At 40.7% G+C, this 27274-nt stretch overlaps 2 protein-coding genes across 2 annotated transcripts in view; both read right to left on the bottom strand.

The window, feature by feature from the left end:
• Positions 1 to 375, bottom strand: part of GAREM1 (GRB2 associated regulator of MAPK1 subtype 1) — an 84002-nt gene extending 83627 nt beyond the window's left edge. The window contains exon 1 of the mRNA XM_056854781.1: positions 255 to 375. Within this exon, the coding sequence (XP_056710759.1) occupies positions 255 to 375 (121 nt within the window). The remainder of the gene's footprint in view (positions 1 to 254) is intronic.
• Positions 376 to 5060: 4685 nt separating this feature from the next.
• The window catches only part of LOC130481889 (ras-related protein Rab-10-like), a 43900-nt gene continuing 21686 nt past the window's right edge, over positions 5061 to 27274 (bottom strand). Inside the window, exons 3-6 of the mRNA XM_056854675.1 lie at positions 24651 to 24789; positions 13012 to 13101; positions 8781 to 8882; positions 5061 to 5138 (exon numbers count right to left, since the gene is read on the bottom strand). Coding sequence (XP_056710653.1) covers positions 5061 to 5138; positions 8781 to 8882; positions 13012 to 13101; positions 24651 to 24789 — 409 coding nt within the window. The remainder of the gene's footprint in view (positions 5139 to 8780; positions 8883 to 13011; positions 13102 to 24650; positions 24790 to 27274) is intronic.

Raw genomic sequence — 27274 nt, 5'->3', positions numbered from 1 at the left:
TAAAACCCCAGCTCGGCGTCCGCCTCCTCGACGGCCCATTCATATTTTGGTCACGTGCCCCGATCCCCCAATGGGCGCCTCTCCCCAGCAGGACTGGCGGCGCGGGGCTGGAGTTTGGCCAACTCGAGGGGAGGCGGCGGCTGGCTGGCTGGCTGGCTGAGCCCGGCGCTCCGAGGGGAAAGCCCCCCTCGCAGGGGCGGCTCAGCCTCGCGCCCCCTCCCAGGGCCAAGTGCTCCTTGCGCCTCCCTCCTTACCGCCGTCCAGCCTGACGACTTGAGGCAGGCGGTAAGTGCCGACCAGCAGGTCCAAAGGGACGGACGCCGAGCTCCACTTGGCATCCTCGAGGCTGGCGGCCGGCGAGGGGCCCGCGTCCATCTTCCCAGGCTGGCGGGGAGGTCAGGCGGCGCTCTCGGTGCGCTGCAGCCGCCTCCACGGAGCGCGCCTCCTTCAGCCTCTGCCACCGGCCATGGTGGGCTTGGCCTAGGGGCAGGGGGACGCCCCACCCGCGGCCGCTATCGCTCCGCCGGCCCCCTGGGAGCGGCGCCGGCGCGGGCTGCAAAGGAGGCTGCCGCGGCTCCCGGCTCCGGCGCGCGTCGCTCCAGCTGGCCCAGGAAGCGCCATCCCAGCACGGACGGAGCAGCCCGGGGCCAGCGACGCCTGCGCGGCGGCTCGCGCTCCTCCCCTCCGCTCCCCTCCCCGGGAGAGGCGCTGCCAGGCGCCCCCGCCCCCTTTGAGCAGAGGGAGGGAAACAGCTGGCAGAGGGCGAGGATGGCGCTCTCGCTCCCCCCTCCGGCCAGTCAGGCAACCTGCAGCCTCAGGACTGTGGGCTGGAAGAGTCGGTAGAACTTGTTTCGGAGCCGGTGCAGCGGCGCCTGGAAGACTTCAACCAAACGCATGCCAGGAGAAAGCTTTCGTGAGTCAGAGCTCACTTCCCCTCCGATTTGCACACCGTTGATTCCCTGGTCGTTCAGTTCACTTCCCCAACCCAGGTTGCTGGGTTGAAACGGGGAATAAAGAAGGGTCAAGCGAGCATGCGTAATCGGCCTTTTTGTCTCTAAGGAGATGCGTGAGGGCGCAAGTGGACTCAGAAATAAACCCCGTTCCGAACAGCGGGGTTTAAGTTCCCAGCAAACGTGGCTAGACGCTTGGGAGTCGCCAGAGAGATATTTTATAGGCTGCCTTCTCACAACTTGTGCGTTGAGTGGTGCCAAGTCGCTTCGGACTTGACTTCACTGATTCTTTGGGGGACTACCTTGTGCCCTATAGGATGATGATTTGAAATAAAGATTAATGCTTAAAAACAATGGGCATGCTTTTGGAAATGTACACTGGTTCTATGACATCAATGGTTTTAGGATATCAGCGGGTTCTAGATCAAGCCAGAACTTTCCCTAGATGCTAAAATGACTAACGTGAGGATATCGTACTTTGGTCATAATATGAAAAGACAAGACTTACCGGAAAAGACAATAACACTAGAAAAAGTAGTAGGAAAAGAGGAAGACTCAACTTGAGATGGATTGACTCTATAAAGGAAGCTACGGCCCTCAGTTTGCAAGATCTGAGCAAGGCTGTTAACGATAGGATGTTTTGGAGGACATTGATTCAGACACTTGGGGTAAAAGTGCCACTTTATCAGTCCATTGCTTGTTCATATATTCTACATTCGACCAGTAACTTTTTGAATTAACACACAATTTAATTGTATGAAGGAACTGGCCCTGACCTTGGAAATGAAGTCCAGTACGTTCTTGGATAGTGCTAGCACAGGACTTGCAACTAGAACTTCTAAATTATGGCCTAAGAGGTTAGACTTTGACCTTGAATTTCTGTGTGAATAAATTTACAATCACTGTTATTTACATACCAGTAGAGGCATCTTTTTGATTTCAAAATAACACATTTTTGTGTTGACAATGATAACTCTGCAGGGGGGTTATGTGAGTACCCTCAAGACAGAGGTGAAAGTAAGCATCTGCATCAAAGGCTTCCTATCACCTGAGTGTAGCAATGACTCACGCAAATGTCTGTGGCCTCCTGCTATCATGATAAAGACTGAGGGGGTAAGGGTGTGTGTGCTTAATATTCAATTCTCCTGTTTTGTAATGTCTGTTCTGTAATGTCTGAGCAGATTACTGGCAGATTAATATTGTATGAGTGCCAAAACTACCTCAAAAGATAATTCTGAAAGTGGACAATCAGAGGCAGTAAAGACTTGGGCTAAAGAACTGCAGGATTTGGGGTTGTTGTTTTTTAACATAGAGGGTGGGATTTGGTAGAGTACTTTGTCCCCATTTGTATAGGTTGGAAGCGTGTGTGTGTTGCTTTCATTGAAGCAATAGGAACAGCACAACCGAAGCACCACATTTTATTATGCACAACTAGAGTCTTAATTTTTAGAAAGCCTCCATAGTACAATGCTGTTAATGAAACACTTAACCTCTTAAAAGGCACTTTGTCCCTTTCTATGCTAGCTGTAAGCTGAATTCAGAACTAGCTTTGTACACTGTTGAAATTAAATTCCCCATTTGAAAAGACAGTACCATTATCTTTCCAATGCAAAATCTTTAGCAAATGCTATTTTCCAGCCAATTGAGGGAATTTTGTTCAGCAGAAACTTCAGAGTCTTCAACAAGATCAGAGTAATCTGTAGACTACAACGGAATTTCCTTGTACTGAAAGCTAGTACAGTGTATTTCAAATAGCACACTTGAGTCGATTCATCTTCTCAGATGCTCAGGATAACTGTGTGCTGCTTCTGTTCACAGAGATGAAAGTGATAGTTTGAATGGATAGCTGAAGCTAAAATAAGAATACAGTGCTGACTTTAGGCCACTTCACACATCCAAGCAAGCTACTCTTTCCTCTTGTGAGATCCCTCCTAACGTTCCTAGTACAGGATCAGATAGAAAAAAATAATGCTTGAACTGGATATATTGAACTACTGCAATATCCACAACTGGCAGCAATTTTTAGAATTGCTGCTACCATGGAAGTTTAATTTACATACAAAGTAAATCAGTTGTGCTAGTTCGAATATCTAGGAATTTTTAAAAGGCCGTGTTTCTAATGTCACTGACAAGTATGTAACTACTGCATTACATTTTACACACATCTTTTTTTAAACCTCACATTCATACTCTTATCAAGAAAAACAATAATGCCTAGTAGTATTGTGGCTTTTTTTTGCCATGAAGTGTCAGCCAACTTATGGCAACCCTACAGTGTTTTCAAGGCAGACGTTCAGAAGTGGTTTGCCATTACCTATCTCTGCATAGTTACCCTAGACTTCCCTGGTGGTCTTCCATCCAAATATTAAGCAGCTTCTGAGATCTGATGAGATCAGGTTAGCCTGGGCTATCCATGTCAGGACTGCTCTGGTGTAGTGGTTAAGAGCAGTGGTTTGGAGCGGTGGACTCTAATCTGGAGAACTGGGTTTGATTCCCCACTCCTCCACATGAGCGGCAGACTCTAATCTGGTGAACCAGATTGGTTTCCCCACTCCTACATATGCAGCCTGCTGGGTGACCTTGGGCTAGACACAGTTCTCTTAGAGCTCTCTCAGCCTCACCTACCTCACATGGTGTCTGTTGTGGGGAGGGGAAGGAAAGGTGATTGCAAGCCAGTTTGATCCTTAAGTGGTAGAGAAAGTTGGCATATAAAAACCAACTCTTCTACTTAAAGGTCATTACAAATGTAAGCAAACACAATATTGGACTATTTTAAACTGTTCTTGTTAGGTGACATGGAATCTATGAGAAATGGAGGCATTCAGAGCAAAATGAGAATCTGAGTCCTCTTCCACAGCTCCCGCCTATCCAAACTAGCATGCCTTCCCAGAGGTCTCCCATTGTTGTACTAGATTGTGGCTTGTATCCTAAGCATTTTGTTACAGAGTAGATTTTGGTAATGTGTCTACTAATAAGAACATAAGAAAAGCTATGCTTTTCTTATGGTCCATCAAGTCCAGCAGTCCAGCTTTTCTTATGGTCCATCAAGTCCAGCAGTCAGTTCACATAGTGGCTAACCAGATGTCTCTAGGAAGCCCACAAACAAGACGACTGCAGCAGCATTACCCTGCCTGTGTTCTACAGCACCTAATATAATACACATGCTCATCTGATCCTGACTCATGCATCATGACTGGTATCCATTTTTACTAGTAGCCATGAATAGCCCTATCCTCAATGAATATGTCCACTCCCCTCTTATGACCTTTAGAACATATCATAGATGCATTTTAAACATCTGTACCAAGCAATAAAATATGTTATTTGACATGCTGTTATTATTTGCTTTGTTAATCTCAGTACTTAAATAGCTGCATATTTTGTGTACTGAACCCGCTAACAAACTTGGAAAAAATCTTACACATATTGCATTTGGAACATATTTCTTCCCCAAACTAAATTTCAATGTATCTTGAGGTAGAAGTTCCACAAATGTTTTTGTTTGTGGTGGAAGAAATCATTGAGTTTCATAGTACTAAAACACACTTTAACTTATTTCTTTTGCACAGATTCACCCCTCCCCTTTACAAAGGTTTTTTTAAAAAAATATATGGAACAAAAAAACCATGGTTTGAACCAATATATTTGACAACTAACAAACTTTCATGAATTTTACAGAAAACATTTAAAAACATCTAAAATCAACAATTTTGTATCTCTCTACAGCACTTAAACATGGTTCCCTGAATCAGCTTTCTTAATGAACTCCTGGGGTACTTTTTCACCCTGGTATGTTAAATGGGTTCATGTTGTTTTCTTTCCTCAGATGCTTTTTGGTTTACAGAAACAAACTGCAAGTGTTAACTAGCTGTACTTTGGTAACACCATTTACTGCTGTATAGGTTACAATGTTCTAAGAGGAAAAATTTCTAGAGCCACTGTTTTTCTATATTCTGCTGAAAAAAATATAATCAGGGTATGGAAATACACTCCAGTGGTATTTCCACTTAAGCATGCTGTTACATATGGGTACTGAAGACAGAAAATATTTTTAGAGTTGATATCTAAAAAATAAATAACATAACCATACAAATTTTTAAAAAGTGGCAGTCATAATTTGCAGCAAGTTCTTTTTTGTGCATTTCCACTTAGGTCTACCACATCTGGCCTCAGTGGTATGCAGGAGCTCTGAAAAACAAAACGAAAGCAAATATTGAATTAAGCCCAGTGCCTACAAACTTTAGAAATGCAAATAATTTGAGTTTAAACTGTTACAAATTTTTATCAGACCCTTCACTTTACAAGGAGTATCACTATAATAATGCAGTCATAAGCAGAGTTACCTTTCTATGTCCACTGCGATTTGTAAATCAAAGATATGTCCTACAAGATTAACTCTGTTCACAGTTCTAAGCATCTGAGCAATGTGTATGTTTCTTATGTTAACAGTAAAAAGCATGCAAAAGAGGAGTACTGAACTTCTGTTCATCCCAAGCCATATGTCCCCCATCAGTTCGTTGTTCCAGCCATTTTTCTCCATTTCCTGCTTGCTTCTGTTATTGAAGTTGGGAAGGCAAGAAAAACATCTGGTACAACAGAGTGGAGGAAGGTAAGATGCAGGAGGTAGGAGGATTCTGCACCCTCTCCCATATACTGTAGGATTATTTTCACAAGTACTAAAGAGAGTTGTGGATAATACATGTATTTATTTGATTTACACAATTTATACCCTGCCTTTCTGTCCTCATCAGGGCCACCATGGGAGCTAAGACATTAAAAACAAACATAATAAAGACATACTTTAAAATCCTTAAAACCAAACAAAAACGTATCATCTAAACAACTAAAACCAAGCTAAAATAAACATACAAAACAAACAACTTTCAAAACATAGGGCAGGAAGGAAGCATCACTCAGGGAATGCCAGATGGAACAAAAACATGTTTTACCCACTGGCAGAAGACAGTAGGAGCCCCGTGGCGCAGAGTGGTAAACTGCAGTACTGCAGTCCAAGCTCTGCTCACGACCTGGATTCGATCCCGCCGGAAGTTGGTTTCAGGTAGCCGGCTCAAGGTTGACTCAGTCTTCCATCCTTCCGAGGTCGGTAAAATGAGTACCCAGCTTGCTGGGAGTAAAGGGAAGATGACTGGGGAAGGCACTGGCAATCCACCCCGTAAACAAAGTCTGCATAGTAAACGTCGGGATGTGACGTCGCTCCATGGGTTAGGAATGACCCGGTGCTTGCACAGGGGACCTTTACCTTTACAAGACAGTAACAGGAGGGGGCAGGCAAGTATCTCTCGGGTGAGAGTTTCAGAGTTTTGGTACCATGACCGAGAACGCCCTTTCCTTGATTGCCATCCATTGAATTTCAGAAGGCAGTGGCACCCAAAGCAGGGCTTCAGAAGATAACTGTAGAGTCAGGTAGGCTCATAAAGGAGGTATCCTGGTCCCAAGCCATAAAGGTTAATACCAGCACCTTGAATTGTGCCTGGAAACAACTTGGGAGCCAGTGCAGGTGGCCAAGACTAGTACATGCGAGTTTCTGAATGCTGTTGCTGGTTTAAGTGGTATGTTATCTGATTCTGGCTTTTAAAAGAAATCCAGTTGTGATTAGATTTAAATGATGAGCTGTTAACAACTACAGTTGTGCATCCAGCACAATGTATGCAGAGAACAGCATATCAGCTTGGATACTCTGAACACTTGGAGATTTGTAAGGTCTTTCTCTTGTTCCTAATTTTATTGCTACTACAATGAATAATAATTGAGACTGTAAACAAACAAACATTCGTTCATCTGACTTTTAAAAATACTGCATTTGGTTTTCATAACAGCATGGACATCTTAACAGATCTCGCTAAGCACACAAGTGCTTTATACCTTTTTGAAAGAAATCTGACAAAGAATATTTGTGAACCAATCTAGCACTGCATTTATTACAAGACACACTTTAAGTTAACGTAAGTATTTATTTAACCTATTCATGTTGATGGAGCATTAAAAAAAATACTGATGACACTGAGGCATTAATCTAAATAAGATTGATGTAATGCACTCTACATGGGGCTGCCCTTGAAAAGTGTCCAGAAAGTTCAATTGGTGCAGAATGTTGCAACCAGGATGTTGACTGGAGTGGGTCGTAGGGACCATATCACTCCAGTCTTGTTCCACCCACACTGGCTCCCAGTTTGTTTCCAGGCACAATTCAAGGTGCTGGTGCTGACACTGAAAGCCCTAAGTGGTTTGGGACCCACATACTTGGAGGACCACCAACTCCCTTATGAATCTACCCAACCACTGTAGTCATCTTCAGAAGGCCTGCTTCGGGTGCACCCACCTTCTGAGATTAGGTGGGTGGCAACCCGGGAGAGGGCCTTTTCAGTAAGACCACCAAAACTCTCTCCCCAGAGAGATTCGACTGTCTTCTTCTGTTGCCATCTTCTGCCAGTGGGTGAAGACTATTTTGTTTTGCTTGGCATTCCCTCGGTGATCCCTCCTTTCCCAATGTTCGTTGTTTTTATCTTTTGTATTTATTTTAAGCTTCGGCATTATCTTGTTTTAATGATGTATTTGTGTGTTGGTTTTAATGGATTTTAGGATAATATTTTAATTTGTGTGTTCTAATTTTTTAGCCACCTTGGTGGCCCTATGGGGGCAAAAATGTAGGGTAAAAATCTTGTAAATAAATAAATTAATAACTATGGCTCCATGCTTCATTGGAATTCCCACAGGTGGTACCCGTGCTAAATGAGTGCAATACCTGGGCTACAGAATACCTATACAAACTATTGTACACATTTTCACTGTAAAGATTGATCTCATAGTCCCAAAAGTACTTGGAAGAAGTTAGTATCATGCATCTCTTCCTTTCCTCCAAAGTGGTTGACATAAGGTCAGGCAATCTCCCATCTAGGCATAGACCTATATTAACAAATAACATGCACTGTGTGTCTTCAAACCATTTCCTGGGATAGTGGCTATCAGCCTACTGAAATGCAAGTATTATTCTTCGGGAGAAGAAACCCAAAGCAAAGCTTTCAGTATTATGATAACTTTCAATTAGAAACCATCTGACCACATCCTAGAACTGACCTAGGGTTGCCAGGTCCCTCTTCGCCACCAGTGGGGGATTTTTGGGGCGGAGCCTGATGAGGGCGGGGTTTGGGGAGGGGAGGGACTTCAATGCCATAGAATCCAATTGCCAAAGCGGCCATTTTTCTCCAGGTAAACTGATCTCTGTTGGCTGGAGATCAGTTGTAATGGCGGGAGATCTCTACTACTACCTGGCGGTTGGCAACCCTAAGCTGACCACATACATATCAACTAATAGTACCTTTTGAATCCCCTCCAATTGTATTCATTTCTCTCAGTTACAAAAAGAATGTATTTCTGATCAGAAGTAAAAGTTTTGTATATCTATTATTTATGGTTATTGACGGCCAAATGATAGTCATGACAGCCTGCAGAGTTTTTAGACAGGATGCTCTTTGGGAAAACCTTCATGATAGGCAGGGAACTAGTTTAGTCTCCTGGGCTGTCTAACGGCAGTTGAATTACATAATAATCGAAAGCTACTTTTGCAGATGGGTTTGTGGGTTGGTGTAGGTATGTAACCAGTAGGTCCACATGTCTAAAAATCCTCTTTCCTGGCTCATATATTTTTCCTTCTTCCAAACCACTCTTGTCAATGTATTAAACACTGCAATACACAGAAGTGGCTATTATTAGTACTTCAACTACATCTCTTAATTCACAGGGTTCGATCTAGGAATGGGGGAGCGTAGCCCACTTCCATCTCAATCCTCATCTGTTTTCCCACAAGCCTACCTTGTCCAATATTTCTTGGGCTAGTACTGAAAAGGCATGTTCAATGTTTACATTGTTCTTCGCACTGGTCTCAAAAAAGGGTACCCCATACTCCCACGCCAGCTGGAAAATATAAGGCAATGAAAGGCAATGTATTCCAATACTCAGTAAAAGTAGAACTAATTCATAGCAAAGAAACCCCAAAAACCAAACAGGAATTTACAGTCCTGATTATAAACATATGTATATATTGAAATCACATGTATACTTGGAAATATCAAAGTAAAATACTTAGGGTTAGAATGAAAATGTATCCTGTGTCACTGCAAATAATAAATAAATACATAAATAAAATACCTGTTATTTGATAATTACGAAAAAAACATATCCTTCAATGTTACTGGGAGCTCTGACTATTTCATTAACCTACAGCATAAATAAATCCTTATGAGTTAGGTTCAAACCAATACCAGCCACTGGTTCTCACTTCAAAAACTGCATGATTATCTGATACAGTTAACAGATACACTACATTTTAACTTTTAAATTAAATTATACCATAGAAAGGAAATACAATTTGCTGTTTAAGCTGTTTTTATTTTAAAACCCTTACCTGTACCAGCAAGAAATGGATTCAAAGGATAAATCAACTCCTTATTTGTACAGAAAAGAGCTTTTAAATTGTAAACAGTACTTGTCCAACTTTTTAAATATTATTTCAATAAAATAAGTGATTGTGAGTTTCCACTGATCCATCCATTTACACCCAAAGCATGTCCTTTTATTCATCAACATAACATGCCACAACCTCCTCCATTGTAGTAGTAACTTGGTTTTGCAGTCTGTCCCAGTAGAATTTAGCAGAGGTACACCAATGTTAGCCCAAACCTCTATCCCTTTACTGTCAGATTTTAGATAAACCCCAAACAAGTACAAATAATGGAATGGTATGTCACATTCCTCTCTTTGATTTATATAAAAATACTTGTTTACAGTTCTATTACGCATGGTTATAAGCTGACCCACACATTACAATGTCAGTACTTGGTAAAAGTGTTGCCATTCTGTTTGTGTCATCTTTGCAGGGGCATAACAACATTAGTATAATAGTTCCGAAAAGAATCCTTTGAGTATTGTGTTTAATGCATACCTAGTATCTTTTAAAAACTAAGCAATTAGTTAATTTCAGTGGGAGTACATTGCTTGATAATTCAGAATGAATACTGCAGTTGTGAAATGTTACATTTTATGAAATGTTGTGTGTCAACAAAATCTCAGCAAAAATATCTGAAAGAGTGACTGAGAGCCCATTTCTGAGCCTTTGGCTGCTGGGGACGGAGTGGCTGAGGCGCCGCTACAGTGCCCCCAAAGCTGTTTCTTGGCCACTAAAAGGCTTTAAAAAGCCTTTCGCAGGCTTTTTATTTTTTAAATGGGGCATTTTGCCCCATTGAGAACAGTGAGGCTGCCCCAGCAAAAAAACTGGCGCAGCAATGCTGTTCTCCCCGTTTGTGTACCAGGCTGAAAGGGGACAGGAAGCTGCCTACTGGCAGAAATGCCCCCGGCATGCCAGCGCGGTGCTTTGTGCCGGTGGGATACCAGCAAAAGGCCCAGCCAGCATCCCTGGTCTCCCCACCTGCAGCCGTGCCAACCTGGATGGCGGCTCCTTTTTGGCCTCCAAAGGACTGTCATTCTTTGAGGTCAGGAATAGGCTGTAACATTGAAATGAATGGGCTTAGACCGGAGTAACTCTCCTTAGGAATGCACTGTAAATCAAAGCATGTGACGTATCACAACTGAGATTCTCTTTGCCATCTCCTCATAGTTAATGTGCCATCTTTTTTATCTAGGGTAGATTTAAAGATTTTAATAGTTATGATTATATATGTTGCTATGCTTTATACTTATACTGATTACTATGTATAATTATCTTGTTGTAAACCAACCTGAACCTGGCTTTTGCAAGGAAATGGCAGGGTATCAAATCAAATGAAATAAATAAAAATGGAAACATTCCCATTAAAATTATTTTCCATTAGTTTTTTAAAAATAAGTTTTTACCCATGCCCATCTTTGAGACAATTTCCAAAAACCTCAGTATCCTCCTAGAATACCACAGGCATTTCCATTTTAGAATGGCTGGCATTTGAAGGTGAAACAAAAATACTGTTGTCTCAATTCTATTTTAAAATACAGTTTGGTGAGCAATAAAACAAGAATGTTCATGTAATATATGAAGTCCATGTTTTTATATAAAGTGCTTAAATCATACTGTTTTTTAGTTTGCAGTGACATTTTTTATGTATACATTTCAAACACAAGCTTCTTCTGGTGGGGCAGCAGGAAAGAAAGGGCAAGTAAACTGAGGAAGGAAAGAACCAGCATGACTTTTTGAACACTTTTTTGAAAAGAATTTCATTCTTTTACCTAATTTAAATGTAACACCCCTGTAAATGTCTTTCCTGCAGGTTAGAATAGGGGGAAAGCATAGAATTTACTGCTATTCTGAGCAGCTCTAATTACAGGTTACTTTTTATAGGTGAATACAAGGAGCAAAGGAAAAGGATTGAGGTATCTCTGCCAACAGGCAGAAACCAAAGAAGAGCAAACCTTTTAATCAATCACATTAGTAAGATTTTAAGAATCTCAACCCAACAAAACAAGTTAGTATTCAAAATTATCCTAGAAACTCTGTGAATTCTTGTCACCCACCTTCAGTACACAAGAGTAAGACAAGTTGATAAACCAACTATTTTACTTCAATTCAAAGCAATTTAAAGTGTAATCCTAAGAATACATTCCTGGAAGCAAGTCCCTGAGCAGATTTTAGCAGGATTCTGCATAGTTTTTTAGAAATGTGAAGTGAATGGAGCGAAAAATGACAAAACTTGGGTCCAGAGATGGTGGCAACACACCTGCACTCATCTGCTCTAGAGGAGACTCCAATAGGGGATAGCCTTGCCACACACCACTGAGGCAGCCAGTCTGACAAGAGGTTGTAGGGAAAGGAGCAACAGCAATGCCATGCCCAGAAATGCACTGGCAGCAGCCTCAAAGCCTGGCAGGCTCTCTCCAGAGATCAGTTTCCCTGGAGAAAATGGCTGCTTTGGAGGGTAGACTCTGTGGCACTATACTCTGCTGAGGTCTCTGCCTTTACCAAACCTCGCCCTCCTAAGACTCCACCCCCAAATCTCAAGGAATTTCCCAACCTGGAGCAGGTAACCCTAAGGGGGAACTAATCTCTAATTGGGAGATCTGTGGTGATGCCAGGAGATCTCTTGACCCCACCTGGAGGTTGGCAGCCCTAGAAGGAGAAAAGGATGCAAGAAAATAGGAGAGGCTGCGGGGACTTTTAGAAACAGGAAAGAGGAAATAATGGGGGAGGGGGGAATGAGATGCCTCCCGCAAGTCCTTGAGAGTTCCCACTTCGGTTTTTATATCTTTGATAATCCAAGAGTATGCTTTGATAAGAATAGCAGGTCTCTAAGTGAGAAGCAAAAGGCTAGTTATCTAGTTGTGAATAAAATGTATGAATCAGACTGTGTTATTTATTTATAATAGAAATGGCAGGACAGAGCTAGGCTTTAGTTATGCTAGCGGGAGCCCAGTGAAAGAATGAAGATTCTTTGAAACCTGTAATGCCTCTCGTCTCTCTTCAGGTTCTTGCTTACTCTTACTAATACATCAGAACATTATACATTTATTACTGGAGCTAATACCGCAGGAAAGGAATGGATGGTATTAGCTGTTCTGCTTAGGAAATTCAACAAGAGGAAATTCAACTAAAGTCTGTCATGTTGTGAAAAAGGGATCCTAGTGGAACTGGAGTTCACAACACAAAGGAAAGATAGTGAGGAAGATAATGGATTGTTCCATAACAGGAAAGAAAAAGAAAGGAAAGAAAATTTTTCCTGTAATTGTAAAGCTAGTATTCAAAAATCAGGAAACAGAATAACAGAACACTGCCCCCTTGTGAATATTCATCATGATAGCTTTCAGATGTCTCATCAGAAATATTCAATTGTTTGAAAAAGGTAACGCAGTTTTCTCAGCTTGTTCAAGGAGCCTCCTTTTAGCAGTACAGACTGAAATGTGTCTGTAATTTTAATGTATTCCAAATGTATGCAAAGATTCACTCTATAGTAAACTGGCTGCTCCTTGAAATAATTGCAATCTTTATCATATCACAGTCTCTATTTATGTAGTTAACACCCAAATGCTCTTATGAGATCATGTATTTGTGATTGATGCTTACCTTTTCTCCTCTGTGTTTTGGAATTGCACGTTCTGCCTCATTATCACACTTGTTTCCCAATAGTATCACTTCTACATTTTCATCTGCTTTCTGTAAAACAAACAAAACGTTGTCATGTATCACCAAATCGAAATACAAAATGGTGGCTGTCATGTCAAGCTGACACTTGGAGGTACATAAAGCTAGTTTTTTGCTGTGTTGTTTTATACATGCCTTTCAACTCCTATCCCTTCCTTTTTTGTGTGGTCTGCAATTAAGGTATCTGGGCTTAAAATTAACACTGGTTGCTAGTGAGATATGAATGCAGGTACACTGCTTAACTGGATTGCAACCACCCATCCTCACCCTTTCAAGCAGGGCTTCTAAACCAGGCCAAGAATCCCAGTTTCTTAGAGGGAGAAACTAATTCTGAAGTTTATACCTGCATTCATATGTCATGGGGGACTTCCGGTAGTGCAGACTTCTGGTAGTGTGTGTGTCAATGCAGCTCCAAGGAGTTTTGTTTCAATTCTCTGTTCTGGGTGCTTTTTCTTTTCAATTATAATTATCTTGGTTGTTTCACCTTTGAAACAACAGGCAGTATTTTCCATGCTGAATCTTCTACACCAAAAGGTATTTTGGTTACTCCCTTAGCTCAAGACTAGAATAGATTATCTCCCCCCACACACTCTTCATTTTATCTTTTATTTGATTCGGTTTGAACAATAGGGAAGAGAACAGTTGGGGCGTGGTTAGACTGGTTAATGAGGCTCAGCTGTCACGTAAAACGATTCAAAGACATCCTGTAAAATTACTTAGATGTCAGTATTTATGTAGTTGTCTGATGAATTAGGAATTTAGGAGTTTATCGTTACTCGGATGCTGTGATACCAAATTTTTAATTCTTTATTTAATGTACAAAGTTAACTGACATCTGTCATGGGTAACCACAGTAAACTTCAAACCAGGATTCCTTCACCACACTCAGTGTGAGAAAGGGAAGATTAAGGAGCATGTGAAAGCAGGGCGCCACACTAGGTTTATGGAAGCTCAAGCTTAAAGGGACAAGCTGAGCACCCTTCTAAGCGCACTGGTGTCAAAGGACTTAAAAGGGGTATCAAACTCATTTGTTACAAGGGATGGACATGACATAAATGTCACTTGGTCAGGCTGGGCCATGCCTCACCAACCCAGATCAGGAGGGGGGTGGCTGCCTTGGCTGGCAAGTTTGCAGCGGGCTCGCCAGCCCAGATCAGGATGGGGGGGTGAGGCTACCTCAGCTGATGATCCCACAGCAGGCTCTCCAGTCCAGACCAAGAGTGGGGGGGGGAGCTGCCTCATGGGCCAGATAAGAGCTCTCAAGGTGCTGGATCCAGCCCACAGGCCATATGTTTGACACTCCTGGTGTAAACTGTTCAGGAGTGCATTGTTAAACTTACCTTACTGTCATGTCTGAATGCAGAGAGAGAGAATTCATTGATATGTGTAGCCATAGGCCATTACAAAATATCCTTACATCATGTCTGAATGCAACCATGTGTGTGTGTAAAGTGCCGTCAAGTCACAGCTGACTTATGGCGACCCCTTTTAGGGTTTTCATGGCAAGAGACTAACAGAGGTGGCTTGCCAGTTCCTTCCTCTGCACAGCAACCCTGGTATTCCTTGGTGGTCTCCCATCCAAACACTAACCAGGGCCGACCCTGCTTAGCTTCTGAGATCTGACGAGATCAGGCTAGCCTGGGCCATCCAGGTCAGGGCGAATGCAACCATAGTGATAACTATTTATAATTCTCACCAAGGAGGTTAAGAAACTTTCTAAACGTAGTGCAAGTTGGGATGGTTTATTTACTATTGTTGCTTAACTGCAGCAATTCTGCATAAAGCACCATTCTCAATGCAATCCTAAGCAGAGTTACATCCTGGCTTTGTGGCAAGGCTATAAGGTAGAAGTATTCCAGAGAGATTTTGGGGATGCCTGGGTAAAGGGGGGGATATGTTGTTGGTATAGACATAAACAGCCCATTCCTGAAGGGGGTGGTGGATGCATGGTGGCTGGTAGCAGTGCAGCCATGCACCTCCACAGAGGCTTCCTGGCCTCTGTGGAGAAGGTAAAACAATTTAAAATGTAAAATGGGGGAAATGCCCCCATAGAAAACAGCAAAGTTATGCCACAAAAAAAGGTGGCGTAGCAACGCTTGAACTCAAGGGGATGTTCCCGGGGTAAAATGTTCAGAGAAAACAGATAAGCATTTGCATTCAGAGCAATTGACAGCTGAATTGGAAGCATTAGCAAATAAGGTAAAACTGATGGATGCACATATATCAGCAAAAATGCCACTTAAGGGGAAACAGGTTCTGTCTGAGTATGGAAATAAGATGGGCAAACCATTAGCCAATCTCCTGGGTGATAACAGAACTGAATGCAAAAATCTGCATATCATAAAAGTGGTTAGGTTGCTGCTTGAAGGCAACTCTGTCACACCCCCCCCCGCCCACACACACACTGATGCAGGCTCCCACTTCTGGTATTTCACTTCTGGCGTGGCTGTGCCGGTGGTGGAGTTCCACACAGCAGCATGGCTTACTAGTGCAGGCATGAATGCCCCCCATGCCAGAGTAAGTGCCCCTTATCCCGGGATAAATGGGCACTTATGTTGGTGTGGGGTCACACTGTCTCCTATGCTGATTCACCCCCCTTCAGGATTGTGTTCAAACAGCTAATTCCTGAGCTTGGGGGTCAAATGGGCGGTGTAGTGCCACTTGCACCGGCCGCCCTGGACTGCTGCGGCAGAGCTGTTTTCAGACACCGGCTCAGCCTCCTGCCAGCACAAGTCCTAGCACTGGCATCCTGGGAGGTGTTCCGGGGCGTTCCAGGGGGTGGAGCTGATGGTATGCAGCTTCCTAACCCCTTTCAGTCTGGGAACGCCTCCCAGGATGCGCCAGCTTTTGGTTGGTGCAGAATCAGTTTTCAATGGGGCTTCCCCCTTTTTTAAAATTGGAATGCAGCTGCATTCAAGTAACTAAAGTCAAAATGGAAAAATTAAAAATTATATTCTTAAATATTAACGGCCTAAACTCCCCTTTCAAAGAAGCAAGACATTTCATGCCTTGAACAAATGAAGGTGTATTATATCGGCTCTGCAAGAAACACATATTAAGAATTCACATCAACATGTGTTGGAAAATAAAAAGCTGGGACATCTGTATACTTCCTTGGCCAAGGTTAAAGAAAGGGGAGTTGCAATATATTTAAGAAATTCGCAAATAAAAATATTAGATGAAACTAAAGACACAGATGGAAGATATCTATTTTTAAAAATATAAGGATCAGAAGGAAAGATTTATACACTTGCTGTAATATATGTCCCCAGCATCGCCAGACACCAATACTTTGAAAAGGTTTTCCAAACCATATTAGAATTCCAAGAAGGGGAAGTGATCATTATTGGAGACATGAATGGAGTATTGAACAGATCTAAAAAAATTCTTTTTTAATAACATCCCTTTTTTCTCCTGCTGCAGTGGCCAAACCTCTTTGGAGGCATCACAGCGCAGCCACACCGTCCCCAGCCACTGAAGCTCTCAGGAATGAGCTGAAAGTGTCAATCAATCAATCAATCTTTATTAAAAACAGTCATAGACCAGCACAAGCTGAAAGTGTCTTTTAATTGCTTTTTAATGTTTTTATATCTGTTGTTTTAGTGTTTCTGTTCTATCGAATTGTTTATATTGTTACCTGCCCTAGGTCCTGAGGTACTTGGGAGAAAGATGAGTATATATTAAAATAGATAAATAAATTTGAAGTCTATCAAAGGCAATGGAATGGTGTAGCTGTTTAGGATTGTAGGCACTTCCGGCTTTTGAGGAAGTCGGACGCAAGATTTTTCGCTCCTTTGGAGATAAGTTTTAACGTTGTTTTAAACCTTTTAAACTTTTTAAAATTGCTCCTTTGAACAGTTGTTTTATTTTGGGAGCTTTTATCATTTCCTAATTTTAAGTTGTTGCTCTTTTGGATAAGAAGGATTGAAACGGCTGGCCGTTTAAACAACCTACTCCCTGTACGATTGCTTGATTGTTCAATTGCCCGGTGTTTGGGTCTGTTTGCCAAAGAGAATTGTAACATCTCTAACATTCCAAGCTGGACATTCTGTGATTTTATTGTTGAGTTGGTGCTGCTTGCTTCGAATGAGTGAAGCGGGAGCTCTGGAATAGAGTGCGAGAGGCAAAGGAAACTCAAAGGAGCTGAGTTGTACATTGGGAAATGAGCCCTAAAAGAGCTTACCCTTTTGAAGAGGACTGTAAAACTCATGTGTGTAAACAGTCAAGGTTGGAGGACTTTTTTGCCCCATTTCAGCATACAAACAGATTTGAGTGCCTGGCTGTGGAAGAAAGTGTCTGCCTCTTGGAACAAACAGTTGACTCTGATAATGGAGCAGCTACTCAAGATTTGGTTTCCCAACTCCACAGCAGCAGCCTAGCAGAGCTGATGAAATGAGTCTTCTAGCAACTCAGTCCCAATTAATTGCGGAGTCTCTACACAAAATTTATGAGAAACTTGATAATAGACTTTCTTTCTGAAAAGGAATCCAACTACCCATTTAAAAATGAGCCGCAAAATTTCAGAGAAGCAGACGAAGACCAGAAGTATGGATAAAGGCAGAGTTTTGGAATTGAGTCCTAACCAACAAATGAACTTGGAAGGCCTGGATAGAAAGTCAAAAGGCCCTGCGTCACTAATTTATGATTCTAAATGTGTTGTCGTTAATGTCTTCCCTTATCAAGGAAGACATATAAATTGGTCGACAAGGCGATGGGCCACAAATCATCTGGCATTTCTCCTCAAAACTAACACATCTGCATTAGATCTTATTAAGGTAGAACGAATTTTTGGGTCCTTGCGACATGAACGTTTTTTTTTGTACTTTCGATCCAGCAGCATTCCATCCCAGGTGCTTGCTCACGGATATGAATTTATTAAGTATGGGGTCAGGTTTCAGAGACATTTTAAAAATCCTACTATCCAACCTTTAGTACAATTGAACCCCCAAGCACCATGTCAAAATTTGGGTAGAAATAAATTAAATAATAAAACAATTCAAAGAAAAGACAGTCCAGAGCGATCAGAAAATTTAATGCAAGTTGTCCATTTGCATTCTCCTAGTAAGGTAGTGAACTTGCAAACTCCTATAGCTCCTGAAATTATACCCCCTGCTATATCTGAACCAAAGAGGTATTGATAAACTTGGAAACTTCTGGAACAGTTGAGGACATGGAGTCTGCTCTTTTATCATCTTTTGGTGCTCTCCCTCCTAGCGAACAAGATGTGTTGATAAACCGACTTAAAGTCTTAGTGATCTCGCTCGATGATATTAGGAAGGGCAGTTTGGTAAAAACTGATCCAAAAATAGAACACCCCCAAGTTCATGTATTCCCTCCTAAAGTTAGTGATGAACTCCCTCAAATAACAGACCTTTTGATCCAAATGACAAACCACATCCCCTTAGAACCAGTAGTTTTAATCAATAATGGAAATACTGAGTCCAATTCAGCTCCCTGTCATGAAACTATGGGATCTGCCCCTCTATCAGACTGACTGATTTTGCCACCACCTCCCTATATTAAAATTTTATCTTGGAACATTACAGGTTGGTGTAACAGGTTGAGAGATCCTGGTGTCAGGACCTATTTGTTGGATTTTCATATTATTTTGTTACAAGAAACTTGGGTTAGGGATACTATTGATGTACCTGGGTATGTTGTTTATACTGTAGATGCTGTTTCTGGTCCAACCCGGGGTCGTCCCAAATCGGGGTTGGCATGCTTGGTTTCTTAATTTTTAAATTGAATAAGTATAACTTTGATCCCTTCTTTTAATTCTGTAATTGCTTTATTGCTGAAGTTCCCAGGGTTCTCTTTTATAATTATTACAAGCTACTTCCCTCCACTAAACTCAAGAAATGACATTAGGATTCTTTGGGACAAATTGGGGTCCCTTTTGGATAAGATTACTGTGCGATATCCCAGAATTCCATTATTGGTAGCAGGCGATTTTAACGCCCGTATTGGCACTAATGATGAAGTTGGGTTAGTTTGGACCACGATGGAGCTCCCCCACCCCACATTTGTGTGAGAGATTCTCAAAGGATTCTAAGGTTAATTTTGCAGGAAAACAATTATTTGAGTGCGCTGTGAACCAGGGTTTGGTAATTTTAAATGGGCACAGGAAGTTTGATCCCACAGGAGATTTTACTTGTGTAACGTTCAGAGGGGCCAGTGTGATTGATTACATGTTAGTATCAGAAGGTTTGCTACCGCGAATTCATGATTTTAAGATAGGAGAGTATTATGGAGGGGACCATCTTCCCTTACAATTAACTTTTTCATTATCTCCTGATTGTTTTTTATTCCCTGGTTTACCAACAAACCTATTACAAGGACGAAAGTCCTTGAGGCCCGTTAGATGGTCACCTGAGCTAACTCCTATTGTAGCGAATATTATGCATTCAAATCAATGTTGGTCCGCCCTTACTGAATTTTTTAAACAGAGGGAAACGGTGCAGATGAATCGTTAACTAATATTTTAAACCTTTTCAAACCAATCTATTCAAAACCATCATCATCCCGAGGATTCCAACGTAAAAATAGCTGGTTTGATGGTGAGTGTAGAGAAAGTATTAAAAAAATAAGATCTCTTCACCGCTTATACAAAAATACTAACTCAAATATACATCTGTTAGATCTTGTACGGCTAAAGAGGTCATTTAGGTCCCTGATAAAGTTTAAAAAACGGCTGGATATATATAAAAGCTGGAAATTACTCATCTCAGCAATAAATAATGAAACACAGACTTTTTGGAATCTAGTGAATAGAGGACTCTTTACGGTGGCTAGTATCCCTTCATGCATTACTCCTGGGATCTGGGAAAAATACTTTACTTCTAATTTTGTAACGGTCCCTGGTTTTGATTTGGATGAGGAACTGGTTGAACCCCCCCCCCAAATGGATAGTTGGCCACAGGTCTCCCCTGAATGTGAGTGCCTTAATTAAACAATTTCGGTCAGGTAAAGCTCCAGGTCCTGATTTATTTCCGGTTGACCTTTTGAAAGTAAATCTGTCTTGGTGGAGCCACATTTTGGCCTCACTTTTCACACAAATAAATAACACAGGAGATATTCCAGTAGCATGGAAACATGCAATAACTGTGCCGCTTTATAAAAAAGGGCCAAAAAAGGATCCTAAAAACTATCGTCCTATTAGTTTGCTTTCATCAATAGGTAAAGTATATGCAGTCTTTTGCAGTCAAAATTATCGAATTGGCTAGAACCCGAAGAAATAATACATCCGGAACAAGCTGGGTTTAGGAAAGGCACCTGTGTCTTGGAACATTGTCTTATATTATATCATCTTGCAGATAAGTATTCTTCATATTCAGGGGGCTCTTTGTATGTTGCCTTTATGGATTTAAGGGCAGCTTTTGATTCAGTGCCTAGAGGCCGACTGTGGGCTAAATTAAAAACCACAACCATAGATAAGAGATTACTCTGGCTGATTTTTAAGCTTTATGAGAACCCTACCGCTCAGGTCCGTTGTGGAGCTGAAGGCCAACTTACTAATAGCATTCACCTCTTAAAGGGGGTAAAACAAGGTTGCCTTTTGGCCCCCATGCTGTTTAATTTTTATTTTAATGATGTGATTCCGTTTATCCAAAGGACAGCTTATCATGCACCAATATTAGCTGGTCATGACGTTCCCATTTTGCTTTATGCGGATGATACAGTCCTTTTGTCTAGATCTGAGGTAGGCCTTCGTAAGACTATTAATAGGTTTATTGATTATTGCAACCAGGAGGGTCTATCAGTTAACTATAGTAAATCAAAAGCAATGGTTTTCTCAAAGATCAAAGTAAAATGAAATCCATGGAAAGTTGAGGGGGGTGAATTAGAGATGGTGTCCCAATTTAAATATTTGGGAGTTACTTTTAGTCAAAATTTGTCTTGGAGACCTCATCTTAGCTTGGCAAATAAAACTGCCAAAGTTAATTCGAACGCTTTGTTAAGGTTCTTTTATTCCAGGGGAGGCCAATATGTTCCTATGGCTATTACAGCTTTCAATGCCAAAATAATCCCTCAGTTTCTATTTGAAGCTCCCATTTGGATTACTGAAGTTACGGAGTCTGTTGAGAATATACTTATACATTTTTTGCGGCGTTTGACAGGCTCTCCAAAGTGTGTGGCGGGAACGGCACTTAGAATGGAACTCGCACAGTGTTCTTTTGAATCTAGGGCCTGGATTGCTGCCTTCAAATTAAGGCTGAAGGTTTTCTACTCAACTCCTAACATCCAAGGGGGCCTGTTACATAGATTAAAGGAAGATAATTACAGAGGGACGTGGGGAAGACATATAGATAGTAAACTGGTACTGCTTGACCTTCCACCATTAGTTCTTAACAACTTAAACTTCTCTGAAGCACTTAAATTAGTAAGGTCAAGGGTGAGAAATCTTGAGTGTGTTAGCACTACATTCCGTGCTAGGCGTGTATGTTCTACCCTTGCACTGGGGATTCCCCCGCCTGAGACCGTGCCCTCTTATGTGAGTTTGCTGACAATCCCAGGCCATAGACGTGCCTTTATGCTCGCTAGACTAAATGCTTATCCAACTGCAGAGCTGTTAGGTCGTTTTGCGAAAATTCCCTACTCAGATTGAGTTTGTGAATGTAAATCTGGAGATATTGGGACTCTACACACCATCTCTTATTGTTTTGTCAGCACTGGTCAGCTCCTCGGTTGCGTTGGATCACCCCAATATTGTCTAAATACAAACTTCCCTTGGAGTCCTGGGTGATATCCCACATAATGGGAGATATTCACCCTGATATCACTAGTTCTGTTGCAAGATTTTTGGCGGAGGTGATGTCGCTCAAACGTCAAAACAAAACAAGCATGTAAGCTGCGAGTTGAATGTTGAAATAAATTTTGTGATTTCAATGAGGCTGGTTCAGGGGGAATATATTGTTATGGTATTGGTGATGCTATGTTTAGTAATTGTTTTCTACTGTGTTTTAACCTTAAGTATACGTTGGGTGTTGTAAATTGATTATTTGGTGTTGCATTATGTATTATTGTTACGGTTAAGCTCAAGATCTTTGGTCAAAGGAGCTAGTAAATAAATGGAAATGGAATGTTTAGGATTGTGCTGTCTCATGCTTATAGATTGTGGCAAAGAATGAAGCTTCTGATCACCTCTGAAAAAAACAAAATAGTTATTCATGAAAGAACAGTAAAGTCATTATTGTTGGCCTCTATGCCTAATCACAAGCAAGTTACTTCATTTTAGTAGTACAGCACCAGCTAAAATTAACATCACCAAATCATCTTTTTAATCTCTCAACTAATTCTATTTCAGAACTGCAACTGATGTTTAGAATAATGTAATCTTCAAAATGAAGTAAGCTCATGGTAAGAGTACAAAGCACAGGCCTAGCACAATGAATCAATCTAACTGGGCATTGGAGGTTTATTCATTAAGTTTAATAGTTCTACATAAAATTATAATAAATCTCTAAAATATAGTAGCAAATAGTAAAAGGAAAATATAGTAAATAGACAATCATTTTAATTTGAAAACAGATGTTATCTACATGTTTGTAATTAACATCTCTACTTTGAAGAGATGTTTTTAAATTACCTATTAAAAAAAATTTGAAATGCGCAATTTTTTTTTCTTAATTGCTACATTGGGAAAGCTATGTATGTTATTTAAGAACTGTTCTTTTAAATATAAGTAGAAGACACTGAAAAATGGCTGGTTCATTTCAGAAAACTGATTCAATTCATTTTTTAAAAAAACACATGCTCATTGCTTCCACTGAAATGTTATAACGGTGCTCAGATTCTCACATTGAGTCATGTTATTTGAAACCTTCTTTTCCTGCATTCATCTCTCAAACTAGGAAACAGAAGTTCTTTCATTAAGGAAGTAATACAGACTTATTTTACTGCTCTTAAGATTAACAGCCTGCTCTTGTTTGAGATTCTATGCAATCTTCAGCCACAAGGAGGAGTACTTCAATAACATGAATGTTCAGTATGTTGAATCAATTGACTGTGTATAGGGGCTCAGTGAAAAAGTCTTGCACTAGAAACCCCTGATATCAAAGCCTCCTGTACTCTGTTCTTTCCACTAAGAACCCTGGTCAAATACCCCCGCTCAGTTATGCCAAGTACTAAAAATGTAAGCTGTTTTGTAAGAATGCCTTTGTGCATCATAAGATCATTGTCCACAATAAAATGATTTTCTGAGGCCTTCTATTTTGTAGATACTGAAAAGGCATTGGGTCAGATCAACTGGGATATTATGAAAGGAATGGTGAAATATTTTGGATTTGGATCTAACATCAGCAAATGGATTCATCCGATATACTCAGCTCCAAGAGGATCACAACTTTTTATTTTGTATCCTAGGTTCCCCACCCCCATAAACTTATCCAAGATAGCTTGAATACTTTTCAGTAATCTTTGGGGTTTTCCACATTCTCATTTTCCTCACTTGGGTGTTCCTGTTGCTTTGAAGTTTTTTTTTCCTGTTCCACACGTGTTTTGCTCCTCTACTGGTTAAGTTGACACTACATTGGTTTATGACTGGTGTAAAACCCTGCAGACATAAACCAATGTAATTTTGAATTGACCACTAGAGGGAGCAGAACATGTGTGGAACAGACCCCACCCCCACCCCTGAAGCAACAAGGAACACACAAGCGAAAAAAATGAAAATGCATTTTCCACATATGTGGCTATGTAAAGTATAGCCAGTACAGGACTTTGTACAAACAGAGTTACTATAATTTATTTACTACTGGAATTACTACAATGCATCCTGTGAGGGGCAATAACACTAGTTAGAATATATTTAGGGACTTTTTTTCTTGACTAAGAATACTTGGTTAAGTGTTTAGGGGACCCTGGGATTCATAAAGATGTTCATAAACAGTTTGAGAATGAAAATGTGTAAAATGGAAGTACACATCTTACTGTTATTCTTGTAATTATGCAACAAGTTCATTACAACTGTACACCTTTAACTGCTGTTAAGGGAAATCTTTGTTATAATGAAATTAAAATTTAAAATATAAAAAGACTGTATACTGTTTATATGGCATGGAAGTTAAGGTGGGTAACAATTTTTCATGAATGAACTAATTTGTTGTAAGTGCCTTACCAATTCATTTAAATCCAATTTAAAAACTCCTAGATTATAAGGGCTGAATCTAACTATTTTCTTCTGCTAGGTAAGCAGTCCTTTGGAGGAAGACTCCTCACTTAGCAGAAGGAAGTAATTGGATCCAATCTTGTATTTAGCAAAGGTTCCCAATGCTGTCTCAGCAAATGCTGGAAGATTAGGGGTATATGTGCCTGGGGAGGATGAGTTTGGGGATGATGTCATTTCTGGGTGATGATCCTCTAGGCTGTTGGCCCTAGTTCCTATGCTATTTACTACTGAGACTAGTGGAAATTCCTGGAGCAACACCATGTGGAGATCATTTGTTCTTCCACTCCTTAATGCTTTCTGAGTGGGAAATTGGGGCTGGGGGTAAAATATGCCCTACTCTGGGTGGGTAAATGGGAGGCCTACATTAGCACACAAGAGAACAGTATACGCTTACCTCATATATAGCTTTCATCCAATGTGCAATTCCTTGAAAACTTTCTGTATTTGTGACATCATAGACAAGAACAAATCCATGTGCTCCACGGAAATAACTAGTAGTCATCGTACGGAATCGTTCTTGGCCAGCAGTGTCCCTAAATAACATTGGAAGGAATTACTTAGCACCTCTTATCTGCAATAATGTGAACAAACAGCCCTTACACATTAATTGTGCTCTTTTATCAGCAGAAAAGCAGAAAGTATGAATACAGGTATATACCAGTTGACCTAATAACACTTCTTTTGAAGTATGTCTTTGTACATCTGCACTAAAGAGTTACTCCAATACAGAGTCTAATCAAAATTAGTTACTATGAATGCAGTTAGTCCTCATTCTTAATTGTCAGGTTGGCCTTGTAAAAGAATGAGATGGGTAAAATAGTAAAAGAAACAAATAATTTGATTAATAGTAAAGTGAAAAGAAAACCATTATTTTGTTTACTGGGAATACCCACAAACGATATTCATGATCGGGATAGGATTATCTGCCAATATAGTTTTGCTGCTGCAAGGATTGTGATAGCCAGAGTATGGAAACAAACAAGTAAACCCTCAATTATAGAATGGAGAGAGAAAGTGTGGTTATATATGAGGATGGCCAGATTAACGGAAATTCTGCATGGAAATGATTTGGAAGAATTTAAGTTAACATGGTTTAAGGCCACCTCATATTGGGATAAGTTGGCAAAAATGGATTTTACTTTGTTATTTAGTGAGCTATAGAAAAATATTTTTTAAGCAATATTAGAATTTAGATAATTAATAAATAAAGCTACCGGACACTTCTATGGAAGTCATGGTGATGGGTCACTTTTGGTGGGTGGGGGGAAAGGGTATTTTCTTTTGATGAATGTATTAAAAAATGAAATGTATTCAATATGTTATGTGAATACCCTTTTATATCTATATATATTTTTTTCTTTTTTCTTTTTTTTCTCTTTTCTTTTTTGTATTGTAAAATTTAATAAAAAATTATATAAAAAAAAGAATGAGATGGGTCAGCTGAATGATTAACAGACCAACCTAATAAGCAATTGTACCAACAAATAATATGATTTGGTACAAAGACGGCTGCACTTGGAGAGTGGAGGTTATGTTATTGCTCCATGGTAGAAACCTGATCCCTGAGCTCCCTCCTCAACATAGCATTTTTTTAAACATAAAAACCCATATACTGCTTTGAAAACACTAAGCACAGATAAATCAGGATGGGGGAACCAAGAAACTCTAAACCAGCAAAAATGATTTAACAGTGTTCTTCCCAGGGCAGCTTCATTTGAAACCAACAAGGCTACAGAAGCTATGATATTACCGAACAACAATTCTGCTCTATTTCTTCAGATGTAAGTGTTATCAATGATACTGAAGGAGCATTCTTTTCTGTATCAGTACTATAGTTGAGGAGAATAAGATTCTGGCTTTTTTCCAAGTATTTTTTACCAGACCACAATAACATGGCTTACATGCCCTTAAAATTGCAGTCCAAAAGGTCCTAGGTGACTGGGGGGCGGGGGGAACTAATTTTTTCAGGGATCACCAAAATACTTATAATTAACTACCCTTCCCCAGATCTTGGATTTTTCCCGAAACCCACTGATGTTATTTCCCCCTAAAGAAAATAACAATTGGCAAGGGTGTTTAGACAAATTCATTTGAAATGGGAAGAAAACTAAGTTTCTTTCATCTATATTTAAATGCTCCCCAGATAAAGAGGAAATGGGAAGTTCCTGACCTCAAATTACACTTTGTAGCATCATATTATGCTGCCTCACTATCAACCATATTTATTTATTTTACTTACGAAATTTGCATCCCTCCTTTCTGTCCTCACAAGGGCCACCCAGGTGGCTAACAATTTTAAATATACACGATAAAATGGTTTTTTAAAGTAATTAAAATCAACTTTGGCAATGCACATAATTTAAAAAATTAAAATAGTGTTAAAATGCATACGAGCAATTAAAAAAGTGGTTAGGAAGGAGAGATCACGGAGGGAATGCCAAAAGAACAAAAAAAAAAAGTCTTCACACACTGGCAGAAGACCGCAACAGAAAGGGGCAGATGAACCTCCCTGAAGAGAGAGCTCTAGAGCAAGGATGTCAAACTAACTTGTTATGAGGGCCAGATATGACATAAATGTCTCTTGGTTGGGCCGGGCCATGCCTTGCCAGCCCAGATCAGGAACGGGGGGCGGGGGGTGGCTGTCTTGCACACTGGATAAGAACTCTCAAGGAGCCAGAGCCAGCCCACACCTCGGCTCTAGAGTTTTGGTGCTATGACCAAGAAGGCCTTCTTCCAAGTTGCCACCTGCCCATTCTTAGAAGGTAGGTGCACTCAAAACAAGGCCTCCAAAGATTACCATATTGGTCAGGGGGGTACATAAGGGACTAAGGCAGTCCTTCAGGTATGCTGGTCCCAAACCTTATAGGGCTTTGAAGGTCAACACCTCCACCTTGAATTGTGTAAGGAAACAAACTGAGAGCCAGTATAGGTGGGTGAGCCCTGTGGTGCAGAGTGATAAGCTGCAGTACTGCAGTCCAAGCTCTGCTCATGACCTGAGTTCGATCCCAACGGAAGTTG

Source organism: Euleptes europaea, chromosome 8 (assembly GCF_029931775.1).
Source record: "Euleptes europaea isolate rEulEur1 chromosome 8, rEulEur1.hap1, whole genome shotgun sequence".
NCBI classification, from domain to species: Eukaryota; Metazoa; Chordata; class Lepidosauria; order Squamata; family Sphaerodactylidae; genus Euleptes; species Euleptes europaea.
This window is presented reverse-complemented; position numbering and strand designations above follow the sequence as displayed.